The sequence below is a fragment of the Lingula anatina genome, chromosome 2 (assembly GCF_051362555.1).
Source record: "Lingula anatina isolate TDL-2025a chromosome 2, LinAna3.0, whole genome shotgun sequence".
NCBI classification, from domain to species: domain Eukaryota; kingdom Metazoa; phylum Brachiopoda; class Lingulata; order Lingulida; family Lingulidae; genus Lingula; species Lingula anatina.
Window position 1 is genome coordinate 10,913,572 of NC_141768.1, and position 27,421 is coordinate 10,940,992.

General features: G+C 33.3%; 3 protein-coding genes across 7 annotated transcripts in view; 2 read left to right on the forward strand and 1 right to left on the reverse strand.

Moving 5' to 3' along the window:
- The window catches only part of LOC106171916 (uncharacterized), a 42,685-nt gene extending 34,832 nt beyond the window's left edge, over positions 1-7,853 (forward strand). For all 5 annotated transcript variants that reach the window (XM_087007123.1, XM_087007122.1, XM_087007118.1 and 2 more), the window contains 4 exons: positions 1,589-1,838; positions 2,899-3,029; positions 6,901-6,974; positions 7,235-7,853. In XM_087007123.1, the coding sequence (XP_086863249.1) occupies positions 1,589-1,838; positions 2,899-3,029; positions 6,901-6,974; positions 7,235-7,267 (488 nt within the window). In that variant the 3' untranslated portion in view covers positions 7,268-7,853. The remainder of the gene's footprint in view (positions 1-1,588; positions 1,839-2,898; positions 3,030-6,900; positions 6,975-7,234) is intronic.
- Positions 7,854-8,123: 270 nt separating this feature from the next.
- On the reverse strand, positions 8,124-10,525 carry LOC106171917 (cytoplasmic dynein 2 intermediate chain 2). The gene is made up of 2 exons (XM_013552448.2): positions 9,067-10,525; positions 8,124-8,842 (listed from the first exon to the last, which is right to left on the reverse strand). The coding sequence occupies exons 1-2, from the start codon at positions 10,422-10,424 to the stop codon at positions 8,710-8,712; spliced, it is 1,491 nt and encodes a 496-aa protein (XP_013407902.2). The 5' UTR covers positions 10,425-10,525; the 3' UTR covers positions 8,124-8,709.
- Positions 10,526-10,681: 156 nt separating this feature from the next.
- On the forward strand, positions 10,682-26,767 carry LOC106171919 (protein O-mannosyl-transferase 2). The gene is made up of 20 exons (XM_013552450.2): positions 10,682-11,074; positions 18,321-18,405; positions 18,694-18,801; positions 19,295-19,403; positions 19,730-19,838; positions 20,127-20,192; positions 20,453-20,546; positions 20,987-21,093; positions 21,242-21,324; positions 21,542-21,651; positions 22,007-22,134; positions 22,520-22,598; positions 23,307-23,458; positions 23,734-23,822; positions 24,135-24,211; positions 24,416-24,487; positions 24,645-24,801; positions 25,014-25,154; positions 25,445-25,556; positions 25,820-26,767. Exons 1-20 carry the CDS (start codon positions 10,809-10,811, stop codon positions 25,923-25,925), a joined length of 2,250 nt encoding a protein of 749 aa, XP_013407904.2. The 5' UTR covers positions 10,682-10,808; the 3' UTR covers positions 25,926-26,767.
- Positions 26,768-27,421: the final 654 nt, after the last annotated feature.

The following is a 27,421-nucleotide window of genomic DNA, read 5'->3' on the forward strand; positions in this document are numbered from 1 at the left end:
CTTGAAGTAACACAGTTTTTCACATCATGGCATTTTCAAGGAGTGACTTTTAACTTCCTTGGGCTTGAAGGCATTTCCTGAATATCCATGATACTTTTATTTCATTATAAAAGAATGGTGGTGCTTTTGCTGTTAAGCATTATGTAATATTGTATCAAAATTGAAGGATATCTTATTATGGGGACTGACAGAAAAGAATCATTGAACTAAAATATAACTTGTAATGAGTTAGAAAATCAGCCTAACTGCATTATGTTTCTGGAAGTAATACAGTTTTTTCTGAATACATTATATGCAATACAGATAATAAATTCAAAGAAAACTAATAGGCCTGCTGTCTTCAAATTTACAGTGTTACTAAAATACAGTTTCAGTCTGAAAATCAGCTGGATTTTGGACCATGTTTCTTGAAGTTTTGCTGTTTTTTTTTTCAGCATACAGTATATCATACTATATGCAATACATATTTATTTCAAATGTTATGCTGTTTTATTTTTATTTTTTTATTTTTTTTTTAATTTAAGTATGTTTGTTACTATATGATACAGATACCACATTATATAGAAAAACATTGACCTATTGTCTTCATACTAACAGGACTGATGAATGTTACATAGATACAGACTGAGGTTGAAAACCAGCCTGATGAGATTCTTTTTCTTTCTTCTTTTTTTAAGTTATGCTCTTTTTTTTTTGTGTTGAATAAGCTTTTAAGCATAATGTATTATCAATGTATTATCAAAATTGGCAAAATAACATTTTAAAATAATGCATAATTCTTTTCTATTTTTTGTCTGTACATTTGTCAGCTTTGCTGCCTTGTTTATCCAGGGGCCTGTTCCACAAAGCAGTCGTTAGTTAGAATGACTAACTACTGAGCTATTGCTAAGTTCAGTCGTAAAGTTTGGTTGTTAGTTCTCTCGTTACTCATGTACTCTCGAAACAGTCTACAGGAAGTGGAACTCTTGTGTATAAGTGTCACAAATGCACTAACTCTCCAATTTTTGGTGGCTTGAAATGCATAAGAACGTCTGCTTTGAGGTCGTCGTAAAGGCTCTCCACCACCCTTTTTGCTGCTCTTTTTTGTCACAGCCAGGCGCAACCTTTCTTAAATTACATCATCGTGCGTATATTCTAATAGATTCTGCCTCTGATGAAAACATCATAGTCTATGTTGTCGTTTGGTGGCGCAGATAACAAGAAAGGCAGCCGCCATATTATATACAGAGACAAATGACAGACAATGGTAACTAAGCAACCTTTCTTTTTCATTCATTATGCATGCGTACGATGAAACTCGAGAGTTAGCGACTGGTCTAACTAGTCGTTAAATATCCATGGTAACAACGCCACAATAACGAGTGAGAGAAATAGCGATAGCTTCGTGAAACGGCACTGATAACTAGTGAGAGGCTAACAACTGATTGCTAACGAACTACTGCTTTGTGAAACGGGCCATTGAGCATTTGTTGATAATTGGGGAATGGCTCATCCTTATTGCGTATAACATATGAATGCTCCAATTATTTTGGAGTGCTCTTGGTTATGTAAACAATGCATGATGATTAACTTTTTTTTTCTGTAAAAGATGCTGCTGAGTATATGGCAACATTTAAGGACAGAATCTACCCAGAAACAGAATTACAGGAACTTGCAGTTTTTGAAAGTTCCAAGGATCTTCTTATGGCTTTCCGATGGTCAGAAAACTGGAATGAAGATGCCTACCATACTGCATTCAAGCTCCTAGGACAAATATTACATGCTAGTGAAAAGCCCTATGTTGGGGACCCTTATTGGGGGTTATTAATCTATCATTACTGGCATGGATTTCAGATAAGGTGATTTAATTTAATCCATGTGATTCCCTTTGCCATGGCATAAGCCATGTATTGATATAGGTTTATGCTATCATAAAGTGGTTTAATTTGAATTTTTGTCAATTCATATCAAATAATGGGGAATATTTTTGATGTATTAAAAAAAAAGTGCCTTAATACTGTTTTTCTTTTTGTTTGTTTTTATGAAATGAATGAAATATAGATTAAGCACCATTTATATAGAGGTTCTACACTGCACTGCCACTAATGTGTAAATTAAACACAATTTTTAAGTATTCTAAATTTATTTCCTCATGTCACTAGTTTCTGTACAACTGTACCTAGTAAACTGTGGCATCGCCTCTCTGGTCCTCAAGTTTCTATCAAAATTACATATGAAGCAAGTTAATATGTCAAATCTTTGCCACTGACACAACCAAATGTCACCATATTATTTCAAACAGCATAACTTAAAGAAATGCGAATAAGGCAATTTCATATGTTTTGAAAAATGATATTTGAACAGATAATAATATGCCATACATTACTTCATATTTGGCAGACTTTTATGAACTGGTGGGACAGATAAGTAGGTCAAGTTACCACCAGAAATTTGAAGAAGCTGCATTTTTAAAGCATTGTTTTGGCTGATCAGACCACTGATTTGGTTTATATATTGAGTTGAGTCAGGTAGTGGTAGAAGTGATTAATATGTGTTTTCAGGGAAACTATGCTTGGTTTAGATGTAACTTTAAAGTTATGAAGTTTATTGTAATGTACTCATTTTTTAAAGACTGACATTTTTCGTTTTTCACTTTTATATGTTCATGAGTCTGACATTCTGCAAGTAAAACAATCATTGACACTATTAAATTAGTTACTCATTACCTTTAGACTGTTCAAAATTCCAATGCATCCATCTTTTTTTGCCATTTACATGTATTTGTCCATTTACAGCTTTGCTGTCTTGGTTTAGTTATATGTAGATTATTTATTTTACAGCTTGCCATAGCGAATGTTAAGGAATGATGTTGGAAGTTGGTGCATTTTAGTAACTGTTTTGATGTTAATTTTTTTTCAGGGAGGATGTGAAAGGATTTAGAAAAGCTGTGGAACTGACAAGAGAACAGAAGTTGGATAGAAAGTACCCAGTGAATTATAGGAAGCTTTTCGCTTTGCTCAGTTTGAAAAAGATGAATGAGGCAGACAGAGGTAAACATTGAATACTTGAGTACTGAATTATTTTGATACAAATGTATATTTTGAATATGTTTTTGATCATAAATCTTTTCCTGGTCAGAACTTTAATAGTTCTATTTTCAATATTTCTAAGCCAAATATCTTGAGATTTGGCAATTTACTGCAGGGCAGTCATAAAAGACGACATAGAAGTAGGCTAGGATAAATCTCAAAAAATTTCCATAGCAGGTGTTTTCTGAGGCTAAATTTGATACTGAATGCAAATCTGACAACCATTTATTTCTGAAACAATTATTTAGGTAGGTAAAATGACAATTTTTTAAAGCGGTAGCCAAAAACGGCCTACCTTGCATTTCATCAACAACAAGTAAAGGCACTGTAGTGTGTCATTTGTCTTTTCTCATGTTTTTGGGGTTGTGCAATCTATTTCTGATGTTAATACTGTGATTGGTACATTTAAGAATGAATTTGGATACCAGGTGGGCTGATGGACAACAAACCACAATAATCTTTGTCAGTCAAAATGAGGAGTGATAAGATCTTCAACATCTGTTGGACGTGAATTGTAAGGAATGAGCAATAATCTAACCAAAAATTGAATATTTTTTTAATTATTGAGACAGGATGGGTGATATACCTTTGTTCTACTAGTAGATGAACATGTATGAAATCACTTTAAAAGCTGGAGCAAGCAAAGAAGTTGCTAAGGGAATCCCCAATGCCAGATCTCAAAAAAAAAAACAAACTTTTCCTATGTTTGAGAAGAATATTCCCAAGAGAATAATGTTGGATTGTAATACATTCAGGGAACTAACGAAGCAGTACCTGTCTGAGAATGCAAGAATTAAAAATGGCAGATGTTTATGATATAGGCCTCATAATAAGCACTTAGCTTATAATATGTAACCCCAATATGACATTCTTTGCCGTGTTGACATTGAACTCCTTAATAGTCATATACCTTTACCATCTATCCTTCACTATTCATGTATCTCACTCTTCAGCACAGTTTTATTTGTTCCCTGAATGTATTATTATACAACATTATTCTGTTGGAAATGCTCTACACAAAGAGAGGAAAGATATTCTTGGAGATCCAAACACAGGGTATTCTCTCAATTTATGATAGTGACTGCTTCCCGTTTCATACATGTAGAGCAAAGATTTATCATCCATCCTCTTTATATATGGACACTGTTAGTGTCCATATATATTCTGATTGGTCTGTCTGTCCGTGTTGTTGCCGTCACTGGTGCTGTCGCTGTTGCTGTCTGACTTATGATGCTTGCCCCATAACTGCCAAACCGTATTTTTGTTTTACTTAAAATTTACTAAGTTGCTTTGTTTGGTAAAGAACTGATTGCTTTCCAAAATCAGCATGATCCATTCACTTTTACGGTAATTCTTCTTCTTTTTTTTTTTTTCATAATTTTGGTCATGTTTGCCCCAAAACTTAAAAATCATATCTTTGTTTTACTTTAAATTTACTGACTGGCTTTGTTTGGCAAAGAAACAGGTTGCTTTCCAAAATTGGTATGGTCCGTTCACAATTTACGGTAATTATTCTTTCTTTTCTTTTCTTTTTTTTTTTTTTTGCACAATTTTGGTGGCATTCACCCCATAACTGTCAAATCTTATTGTTGTTTTACATTAAATTTACTGAGTGGCTTTGTTTGGTAAAGAGGCAGGTTGCTTTCAAAAATTGGTATAATCAGTTTATATTTACGATAATTATTTATTTTTTTTTTTTTTATTTTTTTTTTTGCACAATTTTGGTGACGTTCACCCCATAACTGCCATGTTTGGTAAAGAGGTAATAGTGTATCAAAATTGGCTGAAACATTATGCATTATGTATTCTAATCTGTGTCTGAAAATTAGAATATTTGTCAGCTTTGCTACCTTGTTTCCTGTATGGTGTCTGTATGTTTGTCAGCTTTGCTGTCTAGTTTAATGATTTAAAGATATTCACCTTTTGGTTGCTTGAGGTTAAGATAATTCAAATTTTTACTTATGAGTCACATCTTGCAGAACTTATTAGATCTTATCACCCCCAATTTACAGACTTACATTCTGGCCAGCTCTTCTATTAAGCTTGACAGTGTACTGTCAGCACACAAGGTAACCATTTTATATTTAAAAGGTATCAATGACAGTGCTAATATAAGAAAAGTAGATTTTATGACGCTAAACACATAAGAAAAGGCATGTTACAAACTATAGGTCATTTAATTGCTTAGGATGAAACTCTTGTTAGGGCATTTTGTCTGCCATTTTATCAACCTAGATTGTTGTTATGAAAAAAGAAATAGCTGTTACATGTATTTTTTGTATCAATTTCTGCCATAGAAAACACCTGGTAATCAAAACATTTGAGATTCACCCAACCTTATTCAATACAGGTATATAATGTGTATGTACCTGGTACATAGTTGCACATGCTTTCTATATGTTTCTATAACTGGTGAAATTATCGTCCTAAATAAAACTCGTAGCCCAAATTTCGCATCAGAAAATGGACATTTTGCCACATAAAACACCTGTTCCTCTAGAGTTTTCCAAAAAAGTTATTATTTATCCACCCTAAGAGAAGTCAAAACTGTGCTACATATGCTGACTCTTGACTGCTATTTTTATGCGAAAATGACTTTCACGTCAGAAGTTTGAATGAAACTTAACAGCAAAAACAATATTGAATTTTCTTTTTTTGGTTTTTAAGTGACATTGATATCTATTTATTTGAAAGATCATTAATTCTTCTACATTTTAGTGCATTATATCTGCATTAAATGTCATTGGTAATAATTTAGAAAAAGAAAAATAATGCAAAATTGAGAAATACACTAGTTTAATGACAACTATACACATTGACTTTTTAAGGATATTTTTGGAGTACACTCACACTGAAATGTTTTCTATCAACAGTGAATATTTCAAGTCATTCTGATGAAAAATATAGATGTTTAGGCATTTTAGTAAAGCACAGCGTTTTTTGTGTCATTCTGCAGAATTTATAGGATTCCCCAGGTGATAACTAGATGATCTTTTATGACCAGGAAAGGGTGAAAGATGAATAATGTAAGAATTTCCAGCACTGACCAATTTTCTTGTGGTAAAGGACATTTTTCTATAACTTACCAACCTTTGGTCCTTTCCTGTCACTCGCCATAATCTGTGGAATTTTAAAAAGTCCTTAACCCAAGCTTTTACTTAGGTTTTTCAAATTCTGCCATAATTTTTTAGCTCAATTCTTCCACTGATTTCTGGGTTTTACACCATTAAAAGCCAAGTCAAGATGGTCATCATTGTTCAACAATAAGTGGTTCATGTACTATAAGTGTGTTTTACGGCACACATTGTCCCTTTTAGTTTTATAATGTTACAATTAATTACCATACAAGGTATCCTATCTTAGATTTTCCAACCAAATCTGTTGTGCAGTATTGATTTTATTATTTTATACCATTTCTAATTAAGTCCTAAATGTTTCATTTAGAACTGCCATGTCTTTCTTAACATGAAGGAACATCAACAGCAGATATTTTTATTTAAGTTGTTTAAATTTTTATCATTTTTATAGTCTGAATTGGAAAAGATAAGTAGCTTTGCTGGATTTGTAGACATAGCTAATTTGACTTTGGGACATTTTCATGCGCAAATAGTATACCTTGAATTAAAGGCAGTTGCAAGTTATCAATGTATTACCCATCTTTGTCCTGCTTATTTCTTTTTCTAGTATACTAAATTCAAGTTTTTTTTATAGAGGTGTCTATATCTGTCAAATTGAGCTGTGATTAAAAAAGTAATGGATCAATTTGGAGAATGGTGAAAATGTTAATTTCATCCCATTAAAAGCTGTTGCAAACATTTCATTTCATTTCCAGAAGCTGCATACGTGCTTTGGGTCAAAGATCATTTATTGAGGAAGAGCAAAAGAACTGCCCAAGGAAGCACTGAGGTAGATGTTGTTTTTGGTTAAGTTTACATGTAGCTAAAAGGTGAAAAAAAGTAATTTTTGTTTATACTGTATGCAGTGTAAATGTACATTAGAATCTTTTTGAACAAATTACTGTAAATGCAGTGTAGTATTGCATTAAATGAATTATTTGCTGATATTTGCAGCATTATTTATCAACTTATTTTCCAGAAATATTCAAGTCTGAGATATTAGAAATAAAGAGGTTACAAGGCATTGTATAGTTCTTTTTTGAATTTCAGTCAAACTCCAGTGCGATTGAATCAAAGAAATGATGAAAGAAGAGTTTACCCTTCAGACAATTTCAAACTATGCCATCTATTATGCAGATCTTAAGAGACCATTCCCAGAGACTATTGTACTAACGTTGGATCAATCTATCTCCAAGGGGTTATCACTAAATTGCTATCAACTTAAGGGGCTTAGATGTCTGGCACGCCCACTGAAGCTGTTTTAGGGTAATCAACTATCGTTTAGGGGCTTCAGTTGGCATGCCAGACATACAAGCCATTTAAGCTAAAAGCAATTTAGTGAGAAACCCCTTGGAGATGGGTTGATCTAGTTAGATCAATCTAGGCATGGGAACCGAGTCTTAGTTTCATGGTTTTGAATTAATGAAGTATTGAAATATTGCACTTAATGGACATCTGGTACACTGAGGTGCCATAAATTATCAGAGATTATGCAAGTGTGGAACTTGTGTACTCTTTTAAGGGGGATGTAATTATGAACCAACATCTCTGAACAGGTTGGTGGTTGGAACATTTAATATATGTTGAAGATAACTAGAACATGTGATTTTTTGTCAAAAGATTGTATATATAATAAAGTGAAATGGTTTGTTTTGAACCAAATGTTTTTGTCTTCTGTGAACCTGTTCATGAATAGAATAAATGGGTTGTTGTCTTTGAAAGAACATGTTTTTCCATTTATCATGTTATCACTGAAAGACAACGGTGAGGACGGTGACGGCAGAGGGCAACGACAGATGCAGGAGACAGTTAAACGTATAGTCAGATCTGTGTCTGTACATAAAACAGGAGTAAATATCTGTTAAAATGTCATTTACTTGGAATTATGAGACCATACCCTTTGGTATTTCTGTAGGTGATGCTATTTGAAACTAAATGGTGTCATTTGGTCAGGTTTATTGGCAAAGGTTTGACTTCATATGTAACTTTAACTAAAGAATTGTCTGACTTTGTTGAATAGTCTAAGGAAAGAGCGCTTTTAAGTACGTATTTTTTTCATGAACTTGAGTTCAACATTGCTTGTAAACAAAGTAAACTTTAATCAATCATTATCATTTGCATTAAATTTATGTAGGGTAAATTTTCCTGATATTCACAGGATATTTGTCAATTTTTCACATTATACTCCTTGATATTTTAACAGTCCTGTTGCTGATATTTGAATGTACATTTGAGATCTTTATTGTCTTGTTTTCTTTAAGCCCCTGTTTGGCCAGAATTGCAAACGTTTAGTGAAATTGCCCATTCTCTCTTCTTTCAAAATTGACGTTTTGACAATATTTGACAGTTTATATCAAATTCATGCATCAGTGTTATGAACTTTCAATACTGCAGCTTTCCTTTTGTTATGTAGGGAGTGGTAGAAAATTAATTCTCCAAGTAGTTGCAAGCCCAGTGTAACAGGGCCTTTTAAGACAGATCTGACTGGCTACTTTAAAACCATAACATGTCTGAAACAGCCATTTTTATTGATCATCACTGGTTTCTGCTATCTCTGCTAGCATTTCCACCTCTCTTGATCCCTGGGATGCCAGGTCATCACTAAGATGCCACACCTGGATGGTTCCACGCCCCCCTCCAGTAGCCAACAGATGTCGTCTGAAACAATTAAAATTGAGCAATTAACATCTTTTGATTATGAAAATATATTCAAAACAAGCATTAAGATGTTAAAACATGAAATATGGACCATGATTATTGACTTTAAATAACCAACCCTTTAAACACTTATAAAAAGATCTAATAGGCACACATATCTGTAACTTGGAACATATCTTGAGTGGTGTTTGCACTCACTCCACTCCCACTAAAAAATAACCTACTTGTGTACATTAAACTCCAGTGCATACAAAGGCTCTTTGGCTTCCAACTTCTGGACAGGGGTGACATGGCTATGTTTCAAATCATATATCAACAGATAACCATTTTCTGTTGCCACTGCAAACACCATTGGGCGAACTGGGGACCACTTGGCTGAGAACAGATAACCTGCACTGGGTTCCATTATTGTGATAGGATGTCCCTGTAGCATGCTGTAGAGACGGGCCGAGGTGTCCGATCCACAGGACATAAATAAATTTCTGTGAAATGGGGAACACTGGACATCATATACTGGGCCATGGTGTGGGTTGAATGCAAAGGTGACTGGCGAGTTTAGTGGGACGGAGGAGGTTATGTGCCTCCCAGCAGGGGTGCCTTTGGCATTTGTTGAACATTTGAAGATGCATCCACTCTCCGAACCTATGACAAAAGTCATAGGATCTTCATAACTGAATGAAATGCAAGTGACCCCCACCTCTTGGTCTCCGCGTTGCCCCTTAGGACGAAAGTTTCTGGGCAGAGATTCGGTGAGAAGAACAAAACCATCAATCAGCCTGAGAGCTTGCTGATGAGGAAATATCTGCCATACCAAGATTTTCCCATCACTGCTGATGCTGACTATGTTGAATTTCTTTCCCCTAGATTCTGGATCTGGTATCCAACGCAGCTTTGACACAGGTTCTCTGTGGGCATCACCTCCTATTCCTGAAGATGCAATTAACATCTCATCCTCTTTGCTGGTATCCCATAGCATAACTTCACCAGTAAATGTACCTCCAGCTATCCAACTTGGCTGTTTGGGGTGGAAAGCAATACACATCAAACAACTAGGAAGGTCTACACTTATGTCTGGTTTTGTGGAGTTAATATTTCTTCTGTCCAAGTTCCAGGAGCACAGTGCAGATTTATGGGTGCACCAGTCTTCGTGGTCAAATTTTCCAAAGGCTGCAGCTAAGACTGAGCCTGTAGAATTCCACGAGAGCCCCGTGACCTGCAGTTCTTCATTCAATGCGCTATGACTCAGAGTGTGAATGCAGTCAACTGCAACTGCCTTTTCTTCCCAACTAACATCATATCCATCAAAGGCGTGACTTCTACCGTTTTTCTCGAGTTCTTTGGACATAATAGGGTACACACTGTTTAGAAATGAACCCAGACTTTCAGGATTATCATTCAGCAAATGTAATTCTTTATCTTGTTCTTCCTCTGTTTGGATTTCAGTGTCCACCATTTCTCTAGACTGTATCCCCAATTCGTCTGTGAGTATTTCCCTGGTCTGTGCATAACTGTCTGTGACAGACCTTTCCTTTTTCCATGAAGTTTTAAATTCTACGCATTCGAGAGTTTCGTCTGAAAACATATTTGGACAAATTAAGAGTCAACCCAATTACGTGCTATTTGTGTTTATGGTAACGACAGGACGAACAGACATTTGATGGCTGGAATTCATAGTTTCGCACCAACACAAAAAAAAAACTTAATGCGTTATTGTCCTTAGATCATTAAATATGTCGTTTTAATTTATTTTGAAATACAAATTTGAAGGAAAAAAAATTAAAGTAAATGCAATTTTTCCATTTCCAAGGACAGGTCCCCGTTAGTGCGGTCGCTGTGCAGCAGATTGCTGCTGCCATCTAGCGAACGTTGGAAAGACAAATTAGCTTCTGTTGAAACGGGGAGCTGCTGACCAAATCGACAGTATCTATCCTATGGAGAGTTAAAATTTAGCGAAAATTAGCTGATTATGTCAGAAAAAACAGATATCAAGCCTCCTAAAGGCAAACGTCAAAAAGGTAACAGAGGGGAGGAGGATAACGTGGAAACAGATACACAGGCATCGTCAACCGAATCCAAAACAACAACGTTAGGTCAGCACGAAAGAGGTTTGTTTTGGAAAACGCCGCTTGATTTGGAAGTGAACAAAGCTAAATGGTGGATGGTTTTCGGCTCATTAGTAGTTGCAGCATTTGTCACTAGACTGCATAAAATTGAGCTTCCAAGACATATATGGTAAGCTGTAATGACATCAAAGTAGTATTTGACTGGAGTCGAGTCTCCACTGGAGTCTAAGACCCCATTCCCACAGTTTTTAGATCGATCTATCCTTGTGGGGAGTCTCACTAGATTACTGTCAGCTTAGTCAGCTTAAGCGTCTGTCCCGTCTACCAAAAGCTTTAAGGGGGTAATTAAATACCGCGCGTGCTCGGCTGACATCAATTTAGCGTGAACTCCCAGGGAGTTAGGTCGATCTAGATGGATCGATCTAAATATGTGGGAATGCACTCTAAGCAAGGTGTGTGTAGTCCTTGGCCTGAGTGACAAAAGATGATATCATATTACATGCAATTGTTATAACCTACTCTCTCTGATACATAGTAATAGTCATAATTGTTTGCACCCCACCCAAATTCTTTAGGCTGTTGTTCAAACTGGTAGTATGGGTTAACTCTTCATCTTGTTGTATGGTAGAAAAGGGGACTTTAAATTTTATTCCCAGTTTTTGTCTCTTCAAATCATGTTTCTCTTATCATGAGTGAAACCATAAACATAAGCTGAAAAGTGCGGTCCTAAAACTTATTCGATTTACCAGGTGATAATTTGATGATGAGTGGTTTTTCAAATTTTGTCTTGAGCGACAGCAAATTTTTTTATATGCAATTCAAGAATGCTGGAGATACTAATTAAGCCTAAAGGGAAAATTGAGAACTTGATTCAGACCCTGAGCTGTCTCATCAATTGAGCTTGTTTTCACCTTAACCTGTACCTTTCATGTTGTTTATTGCATATGTGTGTAAGTTCTGGACTGTGGACAAATTTATTCATCCATAATTTTCCATCTGTAATTGGACATTATTTTTTAAACTTTAAAATTTCAAGAAAGTTCTTTTTCAAATCTCACCTTTTACATTTCTAATAAATATAAAACTGAAATAACCTTTGCAATCTATTTTTGTCTTTCAAAAATCAAAACAGAGCAGTTTGAAGTTAACGTTGATTGATAAAACTGCTTTTCCATATTTTTCTGTCCGTTTAAATGTTTTTTTCCATCTGTAGTGTTATTTTTCAAAAACTAATCAATATTTTTTATGTTTTTAAGTCACAAGATTAAGCTTGCAATAAATGATATTCCTGCCAAATTTAAACTATATATGTATTATAGTTTTTGTAAAACATGATTTTATAGAGTCAAAATTCCATCCTTCATGCGTGAGAGTACCTGTGATATATCTATTTTTATGTACAGACACAGATGTGTCTGTACATATAGCCATCATCTGCGTCTGTCGTCGCCGTCGTCGCTGTCGCCGTCGCCGTCGCCGTGCACTTTTACCGATAACACGATAAGTGGAAAACCATTTTGCCTTTTGATTTGAAACTTGCAGAACTGATGAATATTCATAATACGCAGGTCAAGTTCGAAAATCAGCATGATCGGGTCACTCTTAGGGAATTTATGCTGTTTTTTCACTTTTTTCAACATATATGCAGCACCGATAACACGATAAGTGGAAAACCATTGTACCTTTTGGCTTGAAACTTACAGAACTGATGAATATTCATAATACGCAGGTCGAGTTCAAAAATCAGCATGATCGGGTCACTTATAGGGAATTTATGCTGTTTTTGGGCCAATCCGTGGTATTTGTGTCCTGGGCATAAAATTTTCAAATGCACAAAAATCAATCAAAAGTTGCATTTTCTGAAAAAAGAGACTTCAAGGGATAAGAATTTGTAAAAGATTTATCTGTATTTTTTGAATTCATAATTTTATAGCGCATTAAACTTGAAAAATGTGAAAATTAGCATTACGGACGGAATTTTTTATTTTTTGCATATAACACTCAAAATAAATTTTAATCAATATCTTTCAATTGAGACATAAATTACAGTAAGTCCTTGGGGTAAACACATAAAAAATCAAGTGAAATCTTTAAAAAATAATTAATTAATCATTAATCCAAAGTAATTTTTTCCGTCCGTAATGATTTGGGCTCTATTTTTTAAGTTTTTTTAAAGACTACTTGGCAGAAATAAATTTCCTTTCATATTCTCCTCATACTAGTCCTATGTTTACCAAATATCCAAAAAAAATTTTTTTAACATATTTGAAGACAAATTAATTTCATAATTAAAAAATCATTACGGACGGAAAATTAGCATTACGGACGGAAAGGCATCGCTACCTGGCTATAACATTTCTACTGAGTGGTTTCATGTGGCATACTCAAGTAATTGATTTATGAATTTTAAAACTAAAGAAGAACTGTTTCCCAAATAAAGATTTATTTAAAAAAAAAAGATTATTCAAAAATGCAGGATTTAAAGTCAAAAAGTGCTTTTTCTTACCTGGCAAGACTTGTCAACATCTGTCTCACTTGTCAATTAGTGGCATTTGAATTGCGCATTAAGGATCACTTATGATCATGGTTTCTCCTGGATATTTTTAGTTACTTTGATTGCAATTTGAAGATAAAATGTGCTTTTGATCACTTACCTGTCATATACAAGTTGCATATACCTGGGAGATGAGCAGTTAAGATAATTACTGACCGCAGTTAATCAAAGATTACTAGAGGCCATACCTTTGTTCCGGCACCATGCCACTTACCTGAAATTATCCTATATCCTCAGAAAATTTATTTAGGTCAAATTATATTAATAGATGGTGGTGATATAGAAGTAACTTTTCACGAGCAAAGGACAAGTAAAAAAAACTATTTGCCTTTCCTTCACAAGAAGACAGAGCATGGATTTCCAGTGACCAAATTATCAAACCTGTATCATTCCCTGTGATGGACCAATGCCAGAGATACAAATTCTATGTTGGTCTTAATGTGTCAGAATAAAAACAGTGTTTAAACTTTAGCATGAAAAAAAAAGGACTTAAAAATGTAGCTTTTCTGAATTAGCATTCAACACAGAATTTTAAACAATGACAATATGAGAACACAAGGGATCTCTTATTTCTGAAAGTGTAGACTGTAGTTGGTTTTTGTAATTTGAAATAGCTCACAAAAATATTTGAGTTGACATCAAAAATAACTTCCTATTATGTACATATTTAGTAAATAGTTAACTTTTACCATAAATAAATGATTAATTGTACTTTTTAATGGCTTCTGTGTAAGTTTTGCACTGTGGACAAATTTTCCGTCCGTAATTTTCCGTCCGTAATCTGACATGATTTTTTAAACTTCAAAAATTTCCTAACAAAAAAAAAATTTTAAATAACCTTTTACATTTCTAGTAACTAGAATAATGAAATTGTCATGTCAAAGCAGTTTTATCTTTAAAAAGCCACAAACAGAGCAGAGTTTTGAAGTTGAAGTTGATTAATAAAAATGCTTGTCCATTTTTTTCCGTCCGTAATGGTGATCAATAACCAATATTTCTCAAAAACTAATAGATGTTATTTCAAGTTTTTTGGTCACAAGTTTAGGCTTGCACTAATCAATATTCCTGCCAAATTTGAACAATGTATGTATTATAGTTCTTGTAGAATTTATTTTTAAAGTGTCAAAATTCCGTCCGTAATGCAAAACGAATACCACGGAATGCCCCTTTTTCACTTTTTTCAGCATATATGCAGCACCGATAACACGATAAGTGGAAAACCATATTACCTTTTGGCTTGAAACTTACAGAACTGATGAATATACATAATACGCAGGTCAAGTTCGAAAATCAGCGTGATTGGGTCATTTTTAGTGAATTTAGGCTATTTTTTCTCTTTTTTCAGCATATATGCAGCACGGATAACACCATAAATGGAAAACCATTTGACCTTTTGGCTTGAAACCTACAGAACTGATGAATATTCATAATACGCAGGTCAAGTTCGAAAATCAGCATGATTGGGTCATTTTTAGTGAATTTAGGCTATTTTTTCACTTTTTTTCAGCATTTTTGCAACACTGATAACACAATAAATGAAGAGCTGTTTTACCCTTTGGCTTGAAACTTACAGAACTGATAAATATTCATAATACGCAGGTCAAGTTCAAAAATCAGCACGATCGGGTCACTTATAGGGAATTTATGCTGTTTTTTTTTCACTTTTTTCAGTATATATGCAACACTGATAACACAATATAAGAAAAACAGATTGGCCAATTGTCATTATACTCACAGGAGGGGCCAATCTTACTAAAACGCAGGTTGAGTTTGAAAATCAGCGTAATCAGTCCATTATTTTAAAAGGTAATGCTGTTTTTTCACATTTCCTCACATTCAATTCTTAGGCATGTTAACAGTCTCATTATTGAACTAATAAGATACATAAATGTGTTTGTTTGGCATTTCCTGCATCTTTACAACATTGTTAGTTGATTTTGTAAAAATGATGGTAAACTTGTTATCATGTATTGTGTAATAAAGTGTCAAAAATGGAAATAAACTCATATCATTGCAGTTTGTCAGATGTATTCATCCACTATGTTCAGAATCTCAGAATGGAGGAAGTTGGACATTTAAAACTGTTCTATTGATACTTTTCCCATCTCATCAATTTTCTTCATTGGTCATATAAAAATGGCAGTAAACTGTTTATGTTGTTTTATGTTTAAAAAGTGTTAAAAATGGAAATAAACCCATTTCAGAACAGTGCTGTATTGTTTACATTTTGGCATTTTCAATATGTGACTTTGAAGTTCCATGGGCCTGAAGGCTTTTGCTAGTCACATTTTCTGAATAACCATGATACTAATATTTTATAATTAAAAATTGATGGTCATTATGCAGTAAAACATTATGTAATATTGCATGAAAATTTTAAGAAACCCCTATTTTGGGCACTGCTCCCATGATGACCATTTAAGGAAAATCATGTCACTTACTGTTCTCAAACTTACAGGAAAGAAACATGGGACTAAAATACAGCTACAGTAGGCAATGCAGTCTGTTTGGTAAATTTTTCTGGCAATTAAACAGTTTTTTGTGAAAATTTAATTTTTCACTTATTGGCATTTTCAAGGTGTGACTTTGAAGTTCCATGATCCTGAAGACCTTTGCTTGTCACATTTCCTGAATATCCATGATACTAATATTTTATAATTAAAAATTGATGGTCATTATGCTGTTAAACATTATGTAATGTTGCATCAAAATTTGAAGAAACCCCTATTTTGGGCACTGCTCCCATGATGACCATTTAACAAAAATCATGTCAATTACTGTTCTCAAACTTACAGGAAAGAAACGTGGGTCTAAAATACAGCTTCAGTAGGCAATGCAGTCTGTTTGGTAAATTTTTCTGGCAATTAAACAGTTTTTTGTGAAAATTTAATTTTTCACATATTGGCATTTCCAAGGTGTGACTTAGAACCTCCACGGGCTTGAAGACCCGTGCTAGTCACATTTTGTGAAAATCCATGACACTTATATTTTATTATTAAAAATCGATGGTCATTATGCTGTTAAGCATTATGTAATGTTGCATCAAAATAGAAGAAAACAATTTTTGGTGCTGCTGCCTTGATGACCATTATGGAAAAACCGTGTTACTTATAACTGTCAAACTTTCAAAAAAGAAACACAGGACTAAAATGCAGCCTGAGTTGGAAAAGCAGTCTAATTGGCTTCTTTTTCTGGAAGCTATACATTTTAGTGTTATATTCATTATCTTTTTTGGCATATTCATTGTGGGACTCGGAGCTCCCATGGACATGAAGCCAAATGGTAATCATATTTTCTACATGTCCATCCTATTTATAGTCAATAAACAAAAATTGATGATAATTATTCTCTAATTTATTATGTAATGTTACATCAAAATTGACAATCTTTTTGCACTGCTACTGCAAACATTATAAAAAGAAAACTGTGCTACTTATTATAATTTTAAACTTACAAGTACGATTTTTAGGATTGGCCTTCAGCTCATGAGAAAACCAGCTCTATTGGATTATCATGTTTATTGTATTTATGCATTTTTTGTGAAATTTTCATTTTTCTCATTCTGGCACTTTCTAAGTATAAACTTGAACTCTGATGGGCCTGAAGCCTTATGCTTTTACTTTCGTCTGTGTTACCTGTTGTGCATAAGTTGATGTTGACATAATGTATTATTGCATCAGGATTGGTAGTCTCCTATTTTGGGCATTATGGTTTTGTGCTTTTCTTAAGGTGTGACTTATGGGCCTGAAGACCTTTGAGTGGGTCAGTCTGTAAATTACCCTTGGGTATCACTAGATTAATTTCAGAGTTATAAAGTCATTTGCTTTAATAGGCCATTAAATGAGATTACGTAAAGCACACTTGTTGATATTTCCCTGTAAACTCCCAAAGGTAAAGCTCTCTGCTAGATTAATAATAAGGAAGCAGTGATAATTATGCAGGTAAATTTTGTTTAATATTGCAAATAAGTTTTTTATATATATATATATGTATATATATCAAACTGGAAGATTAAAAGTTTGAATAGCAGCTTCATTGGAATTATATTTACCTCAAGCTCTGCCAAGGAGGTTATATTTTCACCCCTGTTTGTCTGTCATCCACATAACACAAAAAGTTATGGACTGATTTTGCAGAAATTTTCAGGAACTGTCGGAAGTGGGCCAAAGAGGACAATGATTAATTTTTGGTGGTGGTCCGGATCAATAATCAATCAATTATCAATAATAATCAACAATTGCTGCCTTGGCAGAGGTCTGCACTCTCAAAGTGCTTTTCTAGTTTTGTTGTTTTCCTTTATAATTTTTTCTCAAACACTTGCATTTGTGACTTTTAGCCCCAGGCAGGCTCTCATCTGCCTTGGGCTCTGCACATTTTCTGTATTTCTACATAAGCAGTTGTATTGTTTTTTATGTCTTTAAACATTATGTAATATTATTTTATGCACTTTCATCATTTTTCAAATATTGAGACTTTCATAATGTGAATTTGAACTCTCATGGTCCTGAAACTGTAATCTTATTGAAGGGGTGGATTGAGACCATCTTCTGGGTCTTCCGGAAGACAGTCAGGTTATTAAGTTTATATTGACTGGTATCTATTTTTTTCTGTTGGAAGACCATCAAAATGGAGGATGGATCAACATAGATTCGTAATACTGTCAGAAAATATCTCTGGGTCCGCTCCTGTTATTGACCATGTTACCTGTTGTGCAACATTAAAATTCAGTGTTGACTGACAGTGCTATTATAAGCATTATTTATTATTGCATCAAAATTGACAAAATGACCTTTTTTGCATCTTTATTTTCTGTTTTTTGTCTGTACATTTGACAGCTTTGCTGCCTTGTTTTTACTTTCAGTTGGGATGAAACTCATTTTGGAAAAATGGGCAGCTACTATATCAATAGGACTTTTTTCTTTGATGTCCATCCACCATTAGGAAAGGTAAATTGACTTGAACTACATAATGGGATCAGAGCTTGTCACAATTCAATAATAATAATAATAATAATAATACATATTATATGTAGTGATTAAGAAGATCATAAGGTTTAAGGAGTAATGTTCAAGAGAATAAATTGTAAAGTAACAGCAGTTAATCCATTACTAGTATACTGTCAGTTTGGTAAATGAAAATTTAGCAATCATAACTCAAAGTTGAATGTCATAAGACCACATCATGAACATTTTGATGATAACAATGATCAAAACTGATTGTACTGTTTGTTACAGATGCTGATTGGGTTGTCTGGCAAGCTTACTGGTTATAATGGTGAATTTAGCTTTGAAAAACCAGGAATGACATATCCTCCAGACATCAACTATGTTGGCATGAGAATTGTGAGTGTGCTTGTGTTATAGAAAAGAATTTGCTTTTACAATTATAAAAGGTTTACATCTATAATATATAGATCTGCAGGTACTAGTATGGCAAAACTTGTTTACTTCCAACCCAATACAAAAATGCAAGAGATCGTGGAAACGAGCCAGAAATCTCTGTGAAATTTATCAATTTATTGGTGCTAATTGGCCAGCAACAATTTGTTTTTCACCATTCTGACATACGTATGTGTAATTTTTCAACAAGCCTGAAAGGCTTCCTGGGGCTTTTTTTTTTTTTTTTGCTAATGTAACAGAGAAAAAGTTTGATATTCGATTTATAAAATAACAACTTCTTTTTATGGATCACCATGCAAGTGTTGTTTTACGTGTTTATCTCAGATTTAGTTATCTATTATAACTTTATTTGAGATGGTCAAGCACACTTGGGAAGTTCTGTACTAATTAACCTGTACTTTCAAATAAATTTTTTAAAAATTCACATTTCTTTCAGTTCTGTGCCTTATTGGGTGTTAGTCTAATCCCACTCGGTTTTGGTATTGTCTGGGAACTCACCCATTCTATAATAGCATCCATTATTGCAGGTTTATTCATACTCTTTGGTAAGTTTTTTTTTTTTTTTTTTTTTTTTTTTTTTTTTTTTGTGAGGTCAACGAATTAGATGAGTTAACCAGATTGATTTTTGTATTATCCTTGGCTGTAGTTGTATATTTGTATTGTTTAGGTAATTTTGATGAAAATTTTCAACAAATGATATATTGTCCAAATAAAAATGATAAAATTAATATAAGGTTATTATAATTCTATTTTATTTACTTAGTTATTAAATAAATAAGCAAATAAATAAATAAATAATTTTTTTAACTAGGTCAAAGTGAAATTATTCTTAACCACAGATAAAGAGTACATGTATTTGCCTATGTTCCAGACACTGGGACCCTGATATTGTCAAGATACATCCTGCTGGACCCGATCATGATGTTCTTTATTTTAGCATCAACATACTGCTATGTAAAATTCTACTCGTATAATGCCAGGTAAAAAGATGTCTTATGTACATATATTCAATATAAATTTGTTGTTGATATTATGGAAACATAACCTGCTACATAAAAAACCTACTCATATAATGCCTGGTAAAAAGATGTCTGTTAACATCTAAACAATACGAATTTGTTGTTGATGTTATGGAAACATAACCTGCTTCTTAATTGTGGTTCCTTTATGTTTTTTAAGTTATTGTATGCACTGTATGTAGTTACAAACTTAATAAGTTGTTGTAAATATTATGCTGCTACTCTTTTTTTGCCTTCATTCTGATCCAGTTCATTTTCTCCACAATGGTGGCTATGGCTAACTTTGACAGGAACAAGTCTAGCTTGTGCAATTAGGTTAGTCAAATTTTTGGTACAGGGGTTTAATTTGGGTTTTGCATTCATGAAAGTTATTGATTAAGTGGGTGTAAGTTTATTTTCACATTGAGTAACTTTTAATATGCTAAGAAGGAAAGTCATTTTATTTAGTAATATTTGTTTTCTGGTAGCTACAATCAAGACTGATAGATATATTCTTTTTGAAAATGGATGACAATTTTTTTTTCTTTTATGATTTACTGCTTGTTTGAACATGACATAGTTTATTCTACTTCTAGTGTCAAGTTTGTAGGGTTATTTGTCATCCTCTTGGTTGGGTTTAGTACCATTAAAGAACTGTGGGACTTACTAGGGAACAAAGAGAATAGTATTGTAAGTATCCTCACCACACTTACAATTAATCAATTCCAATAAATGATGTCTATCTATAAGATATCATTTACTATCCATGTATGAACATTTCCAAGTCATATTTTCTGTATCAACATATCCTGAATTTGGGAAAAAAATACTCACCTTTCCCAATACGAACCTTGAGATTGATAAATGGTTTAATTTGTGAGTAGGAAAAAATTGCTGATTTATTGAGGAAAATATGATTTGTTAGGAAATTTAATTTTAATTTAATGAATTTTATTGCAATATTCTAATTTATTCAATTAAAGTAAAAAGAGTGAGTGTATTCAAACAATCATTTCTTTTTTTTATTATTATAATGCTCTATATTATTTTATCAAGTAAAATATCATTGTATTAAAACAGTGGTTATACTGTATGTATTAATGCTACTGTAATTGCATATTTGTCTACAGGTGTTGTTGGTGAAGCACTTCCTTGCCAGAGCTGTGTGCCTTATCATTCTCCCCATTATTTTGTATATCATCCTATTTGGAATACATCTGAAAATTTTGAATGAAACGTAAGTAAGACACAGAATACGTTACTAAAATGTATGATACCATTTTTTTGATGAAATTTTAAAAAGATTCTTGTATTTTTATAATGTTATGGTGAGTTATGTGGTGTTTTGCCGAGTGCTGTTTTAAAAGGGCTTTCTCTTTCTCCAGTGGTACTGGTGATGGCTTCTACAGCTCTGCTTTTCAGTCAACACTCAAGGGCAATAAACTCCATGGTGCAAGTATGCCAGAAGGTATGCACTTTTGCTGTGGGATTTGAATTCACATTTCAAATATCAAAGTTTATGTAGTTATAATTAAAAACACCCGAAAGCAATGTTATGAGTTACTTAGATTCTTTCACTCTTAATGCCTTTGAAATGAAAAAGGGATCCGTCACATATTTCAGGAAACAAGTGAGAATTAACTGTTAGCAACTGTTTCGTAATGTTTTATATTTTGTATTCACAGATGTTGCCTATGGCTCTACAATAACAGTAAAGAACTCTCAAACAGGTGGAGCTTACCTTCATTCTCATTTTCATCTATATCCTGAGGGAATCGGGGCGAAACAACAGCAGGTAAGAATGACAATAATGCAGTAATATCAGGTAATACATAACACAGTTTATCTAGCACTGTTTTAATAACATGCTGTTTTCATTAATTGCAATGTTTAATTGCTTTAAAATTTCACTCTGTAATCATTTTTAAGAATGAACATTCATACCTCAATATTTTGAGTTAGCTCGTTAATACATAAAATGATGATTTCGTTATATAGTAGAACACTTTTCTAATAAGATGGATGTGTCACAGGGGAAAGGGAAGGGCAGAATTCTTTCCTTATGCTCTGCAACTGTGAGAAAATGTGTAGATTCATGTACAGTTTGTTACAATTGAAGTTAAACTAAAATTTTGATTTATTTTTACTAGGTCACAGCCTACAGTCACAAGGATGACAATAACCTGTGGATTGTTATGAAAGAGAATGTGAATTCCAAAATAGAAGACCCAGTGGAGTATGTCAGACATGGGGATGTAGTGAGATTGATGCATGTGGCGTAAGTACATGTATTTAATCTTGAACATGTCTAATTCTCTGCTCTTATTAAGAATTAACTCATTTTCTATTAAGTCATGGGATACTTGTATATGTAATTAAGTGTAAGTTATTTATGAAATCACTGAACTCTTTTAAAGGCAAAGTTTTTAATTGAACTGATGTTAAGTTGGGAAAATGTGTGGTATTGTTGTAATTCAATTTAAAAATTCCTACTGTATGAAAGATTATAACTTACATGAGAGAAAAAGTTATGCAGTGTGCAGTGAGTGGCAACACAAGGATTTGGTGTAAACTTACATAAAAATGTGTTAAAATTATTATGTCTTATAATATGAGTCTTTCATATATAGTACTTTGTCCTTAACTGTAATGATTGATTACAGAACCACCAGAAACCTACACAGCCACAAGGAGAAGGCACCTTTGACACAGAGACACCATCAAGTCACATGTTATGGAATGGTAAGTAGAGAGTTAAAACATCCATTTTATTCTGTATTAGAACCTATTTAGTATGGTATCCTTCAAAGAACAAGGAGTATATTGCTTTGCATATGTCCAGTGGTTGGTCCATAAACCAGACTTTGTCCGACCTATAAATACAGAAAGTTTTGGTCTAGAAGGAGGTTTGTCATCACATGTAGATGACCCCTTTTGATTTTGAGGTCAGTAGGTCAAAGTTCAACACAAAAATTTGTTTAACCAGTAAATGGAGGACAATTCCCCCCCCCCTTCCGGGGCTTATCTTTGTCTTACAAACACCCCTTGTTATTTTCCAAATATTGTACTAGTTATCCCAAGTTTTTTCATGCAGTAAGGGTTTACATCTACATCTCAACATCCCATGAGACAATACTATTATTTAATGAAAAAAACTTAATGTCCATGTGCTTGATTTTTCACTGTTTACACATTATAAATTAATCCTTCATGCTGGCTGCCGATGACAGTGAGATGTTTGGGCTGATGCAAAAATGAGACGCCCCTTCTCATCCAGATGGGAGTCTGGTTTTGAAGCTCTTTAGCAAACTAGTCACTGAAAAAGACCTTCATGTCATTAAAACTTGTAAATTAAGCAAACGAAGGTGTTGATTTGTGCAGGAGTACACTGTAGTCAGTTGAAATTTAGTTATGTAAACATGTTATGTTTTTTGTCTATTTTTCTACTAGAATGGCACTGGAGACTACCATGATAATTTCCGAGTAGAAATAGTTGGTGGAGTCCCAGGGGAGGTGGTGAAAGCTGTGAAGAAAAAATTTACTCTAAGACACCTTGGGCAGAATTGTGCTGTTACTCAGACAGAGAGGAAACTCCCTAAGTGGTAAGCATGTTATACCTGGTATATGTACCATGGTTAACCTTGCAAACAATCTGAAATTCAAATATTCATGCAATAGAACATTCATTATTACATTAAAGAAGATTGTTTCAAGATTACGTGTGAAAATGTCTAAATGTGTTTGGACACATTAATGTGTTTTGCAGCATGTTATATGTATGATTTGCATAAAAGATATTTGATTTAATGCAATAATATTTTATAAATGAAAAGTGACATACAGATGAGTATTCATGATGTTAAGTCCTTGTTTCCAGGGGCTGGGATCAAATGGAAGTGACTTGCAATCCACATGCAATTGATGTAAAGTCTTACTGGAATGTGGAAGAGGTCAGAGATTCCAGATGTAGGTTAAGCTTTTTTTTGAGTGAAGACATTTTGCAGCAATAAATTCAGTTTTGTTTTATAGATAATCAGATGATAAGAGGAAAAAGACTTAATTTTTATATACCCATTTAGAAAAAGAAAAAGTTAAAGTGTACAATTTATGTCTGGGATACTTGCAATAACAAAATATTTGTCAAAACTTGTAATGCATAATGGCTGGTCAAATGGATCTACATAACACTGTTTATCTTTAACATAACACACACATATCTAGGTATATGTAACAAATAATTTAAATATAAAAGTCACAAAATCCTTTCTTTCTTTTCAGTGCCCAGTGTGTCATTTGCTAATCATGCTCCTAACTTCATTCAGAAGTTTATAGAGTCACACATTGTGATGGGGAAGGTACAGCTTTGTTTCAGAAACAAATTAAAAGTTTGTAAACCATCAGGACCAAAATTAGGAACCAGGATTAATTTTACAAACATCAGTGTCCATGATTCCTATTAGTATGCAACACTAATACTGCTTTGTTTAATGGTGATTGTTATGATAACAAAATATTAAAATACCATTATTTTAGAGTGACAGGTTTAATATATGTTTTAGGGAAATAGAGGTTTAAAACCTAAGGAAGATGAGGCAACTTCTCAGCCTTGGCAATGGCCTTTAGATTGGAGTGTAAGTACTGGAAAAAAATAAAAGAATGAGAAATTTTATCAACAAGTTAAACAGATCTTTAAAATTTAAACATCTTTATTACTTTGTCTTCAGAAAATAATTAGAAGCAAGTGGTTTATTGTAATTCATTAATTATTCAAATTTTGTTTATTTTTAGGGGCAGAGCTTTTCGGGGGGCAAATTCAGGGTTTTACTGCTAGGAAACCCCATACTTTTCTGGGGTAACTTAATCCTCATGGCTGTATTCATCATGCTGTTTATATATGATGGAGTGAAGAGCAAACGTGGAACAACACAACCTCAGGAAATCAGAGGTAAAATATTTGTTCAAACAAATGCTGTGCATTTATTCACATCTTTTTGAGATTTATTTGAAAGAAGGACCTTAAAGCTTACTAAAAAACAAATTACTTATTCAGCATCATATCTGAATAAACTATATATTTAATTTCTAGTGGTTAGACAATTTTACTAGAAGGGGTTTGTTTCTAGAATGTAAAGTTGTCTATTTTTTGTCAATTTCTAGATTATAGAAGCTCGCGCTTCAGTGCCTGTATGTGGCTGATAGGAGGGTGGGGCTTACACTACATACCTTTCTGGACCATGGGCAGAGTGCTTTACTTCCATCATTACTTCCCAGCATATCTGTTTAATGCTATGTTCTCAGGTAGTGTGTTTTTAACATGAACTTTTTGAATAATTTGTTGTGGTTTTAGGTACCATGTTGTATTCTCAGAGAAATGGATGCATGGATATGATGCTAAATGTAGATATTAAATTAGATGGGTGTATATAAATTATTGCTACCATTTAAAATTTTAGAAATGGTGATATTGACAGCTTTCATGAATAAATGTTTTTTTTAAATCACTAATGAATGGATAAAGAGATACAGTTGATATATAACTTGTACATTTTAAAAAGAGTCCATTAATTGATTTCAGTTTTTGTTTTCAGCTGTTGTAATAGAGTATGGACTAACTTGTATTAGGCTTTGTTTCTCTAAACACCTTGCCATGAATGTATACCACACAGCTCTTGGTGTTATCCTAGCAGGCATCTTTTACAGGTATACTGTAACATTGAACTTGACATTTTTTTTTGTTACTGTGTAAAATATGTGGTCAGATTTTAAGAACATTTTGAAATATAAAACAGTCCTCATATTGTAAAATACTGTAAAGAGGTATTCCATACCTTTGTCTTGTCTTTTGTTTTATGGTAACTCTTGCAGAATAAGAAAAGATATAGATAAAGAACAATCTTTTATAGTTAACAGATATAAAATATGCCTGTATATCTTTTGCTAATTGAGATTTTCTTCCTTTACAGCTTTTATCTTTTCTCTCCTCTGGCATATGGTACATCGGGTCCAACAGCTCTTGATGTGAATGCCACAATGTATGGCCTGAAATGGTTGGACACGTGGGACTTTTAGTATGTCTGCCATATTTTAATAAGGATCAGTTTTATGTTAATAAAACAGACTGCATAATTTTTTATTATACAGTGTATATGCAAGAGCATCTTTTCAAAAAGATATTTTAACACTACCTTGCATGACAAGGTATGAGCATGAAAAACACAACATAGATCTGATATCAAATGTGTGTTCATAATAAGTGAATTCTGTTGGGGTATTTCTTTAGGTGAAATTCTCCACAACATTCCATTGTAATTTTACTACAAAGTAATACTTATATTGTTGATCTATCCTTGACATCTGTGATTTTGCAATTTTTGTGTTGTATTTAACAAAGTGGCTGCTGTTGGTAGTTTTTTAACTTTAAATAGATCTTTTTTTTTACTCATTTGTAAACCAAATTATGCAAGATGTAAAATGTGTTTAAACTTTTTAGAAAATATCTCTTCAAAATGTCAACCTTTACAAACACAGTGTATAATTTTGATAATGTAGAAATGTCACCATATTATTTTTGTTTATGTGATAGTTTAGATAGGTGTTTTTTGTAGCAGCTGTGTGGGAAAGTAGGTCTAAAGGTTGTAGAATTAATATATTCTTCATCTTCTAACATTTGCAAAACAAATGCCAATTATTATTCTATGTTCAAGTTGTACCAGAGCTTTTTCTTGTTCTTCATTTGTGTAAAAAGATCATGGACAAATTTGATATATTATGTGCCCTTTCATCAATAAATGACTCCTTCAAACTTAGGCTTCTGTCTTGAGCACCCCTGCTTCAGTGGCAGAGAATGTGAAATAATATATCAGTCACTTATATATTTTAAGAAAATAAAGGTTGCATAGGTGGAATCTCAATACATGCTTTTGTTCATATGCTGCCCATGAATAGAATATTGCCGTTTCAGACAAGATTGACATGTGAAGGAGTATTCATCTATGGTGTTATAGAAATCAAAAGATAATGTACTGTGGATGGCCTGGGGGTGTCTCGATAGTCTGAAGGTCCATTGGTCCGAAGAATGGTAACATTTTCATTGGTTTTTTAATCAAGAGTTCATTGGTCTGTAGGTTTTTTAGTGAACCTTCGGACTATTGAACTTTTGGACTATTGCTACGGCCCCGATGGGCCAATTTGTGCTAGAATTTGCTGAATTTAAAGATTTATCATTCAACAATTCTGTACATATCAAAGCAGGTTCCATCTATAATACTAGAAAAGCACTCCAAGAGCGCAGACCTCAGCCAAGGCAGCGATTTTTGATTATTATAATGGCGGAGGTAACAATGTCAAATTGACACATTACACTATAAACTATAATCTATAACTATGGATACATTATTATTAACTTCGTCTTTTTTTTTTTTTGTTTTGTTTTTTTTTTTGTTTTTTTTGTTTTTACAACAGCATTTATTACGCAAATATTTGATACATTTTTTGTTGAAAACTGTCAGCCTTGGGGAGTGGGAACTGAAGTGTTTCTCATTGTGATTGTTGAGATTTTAAGTGCA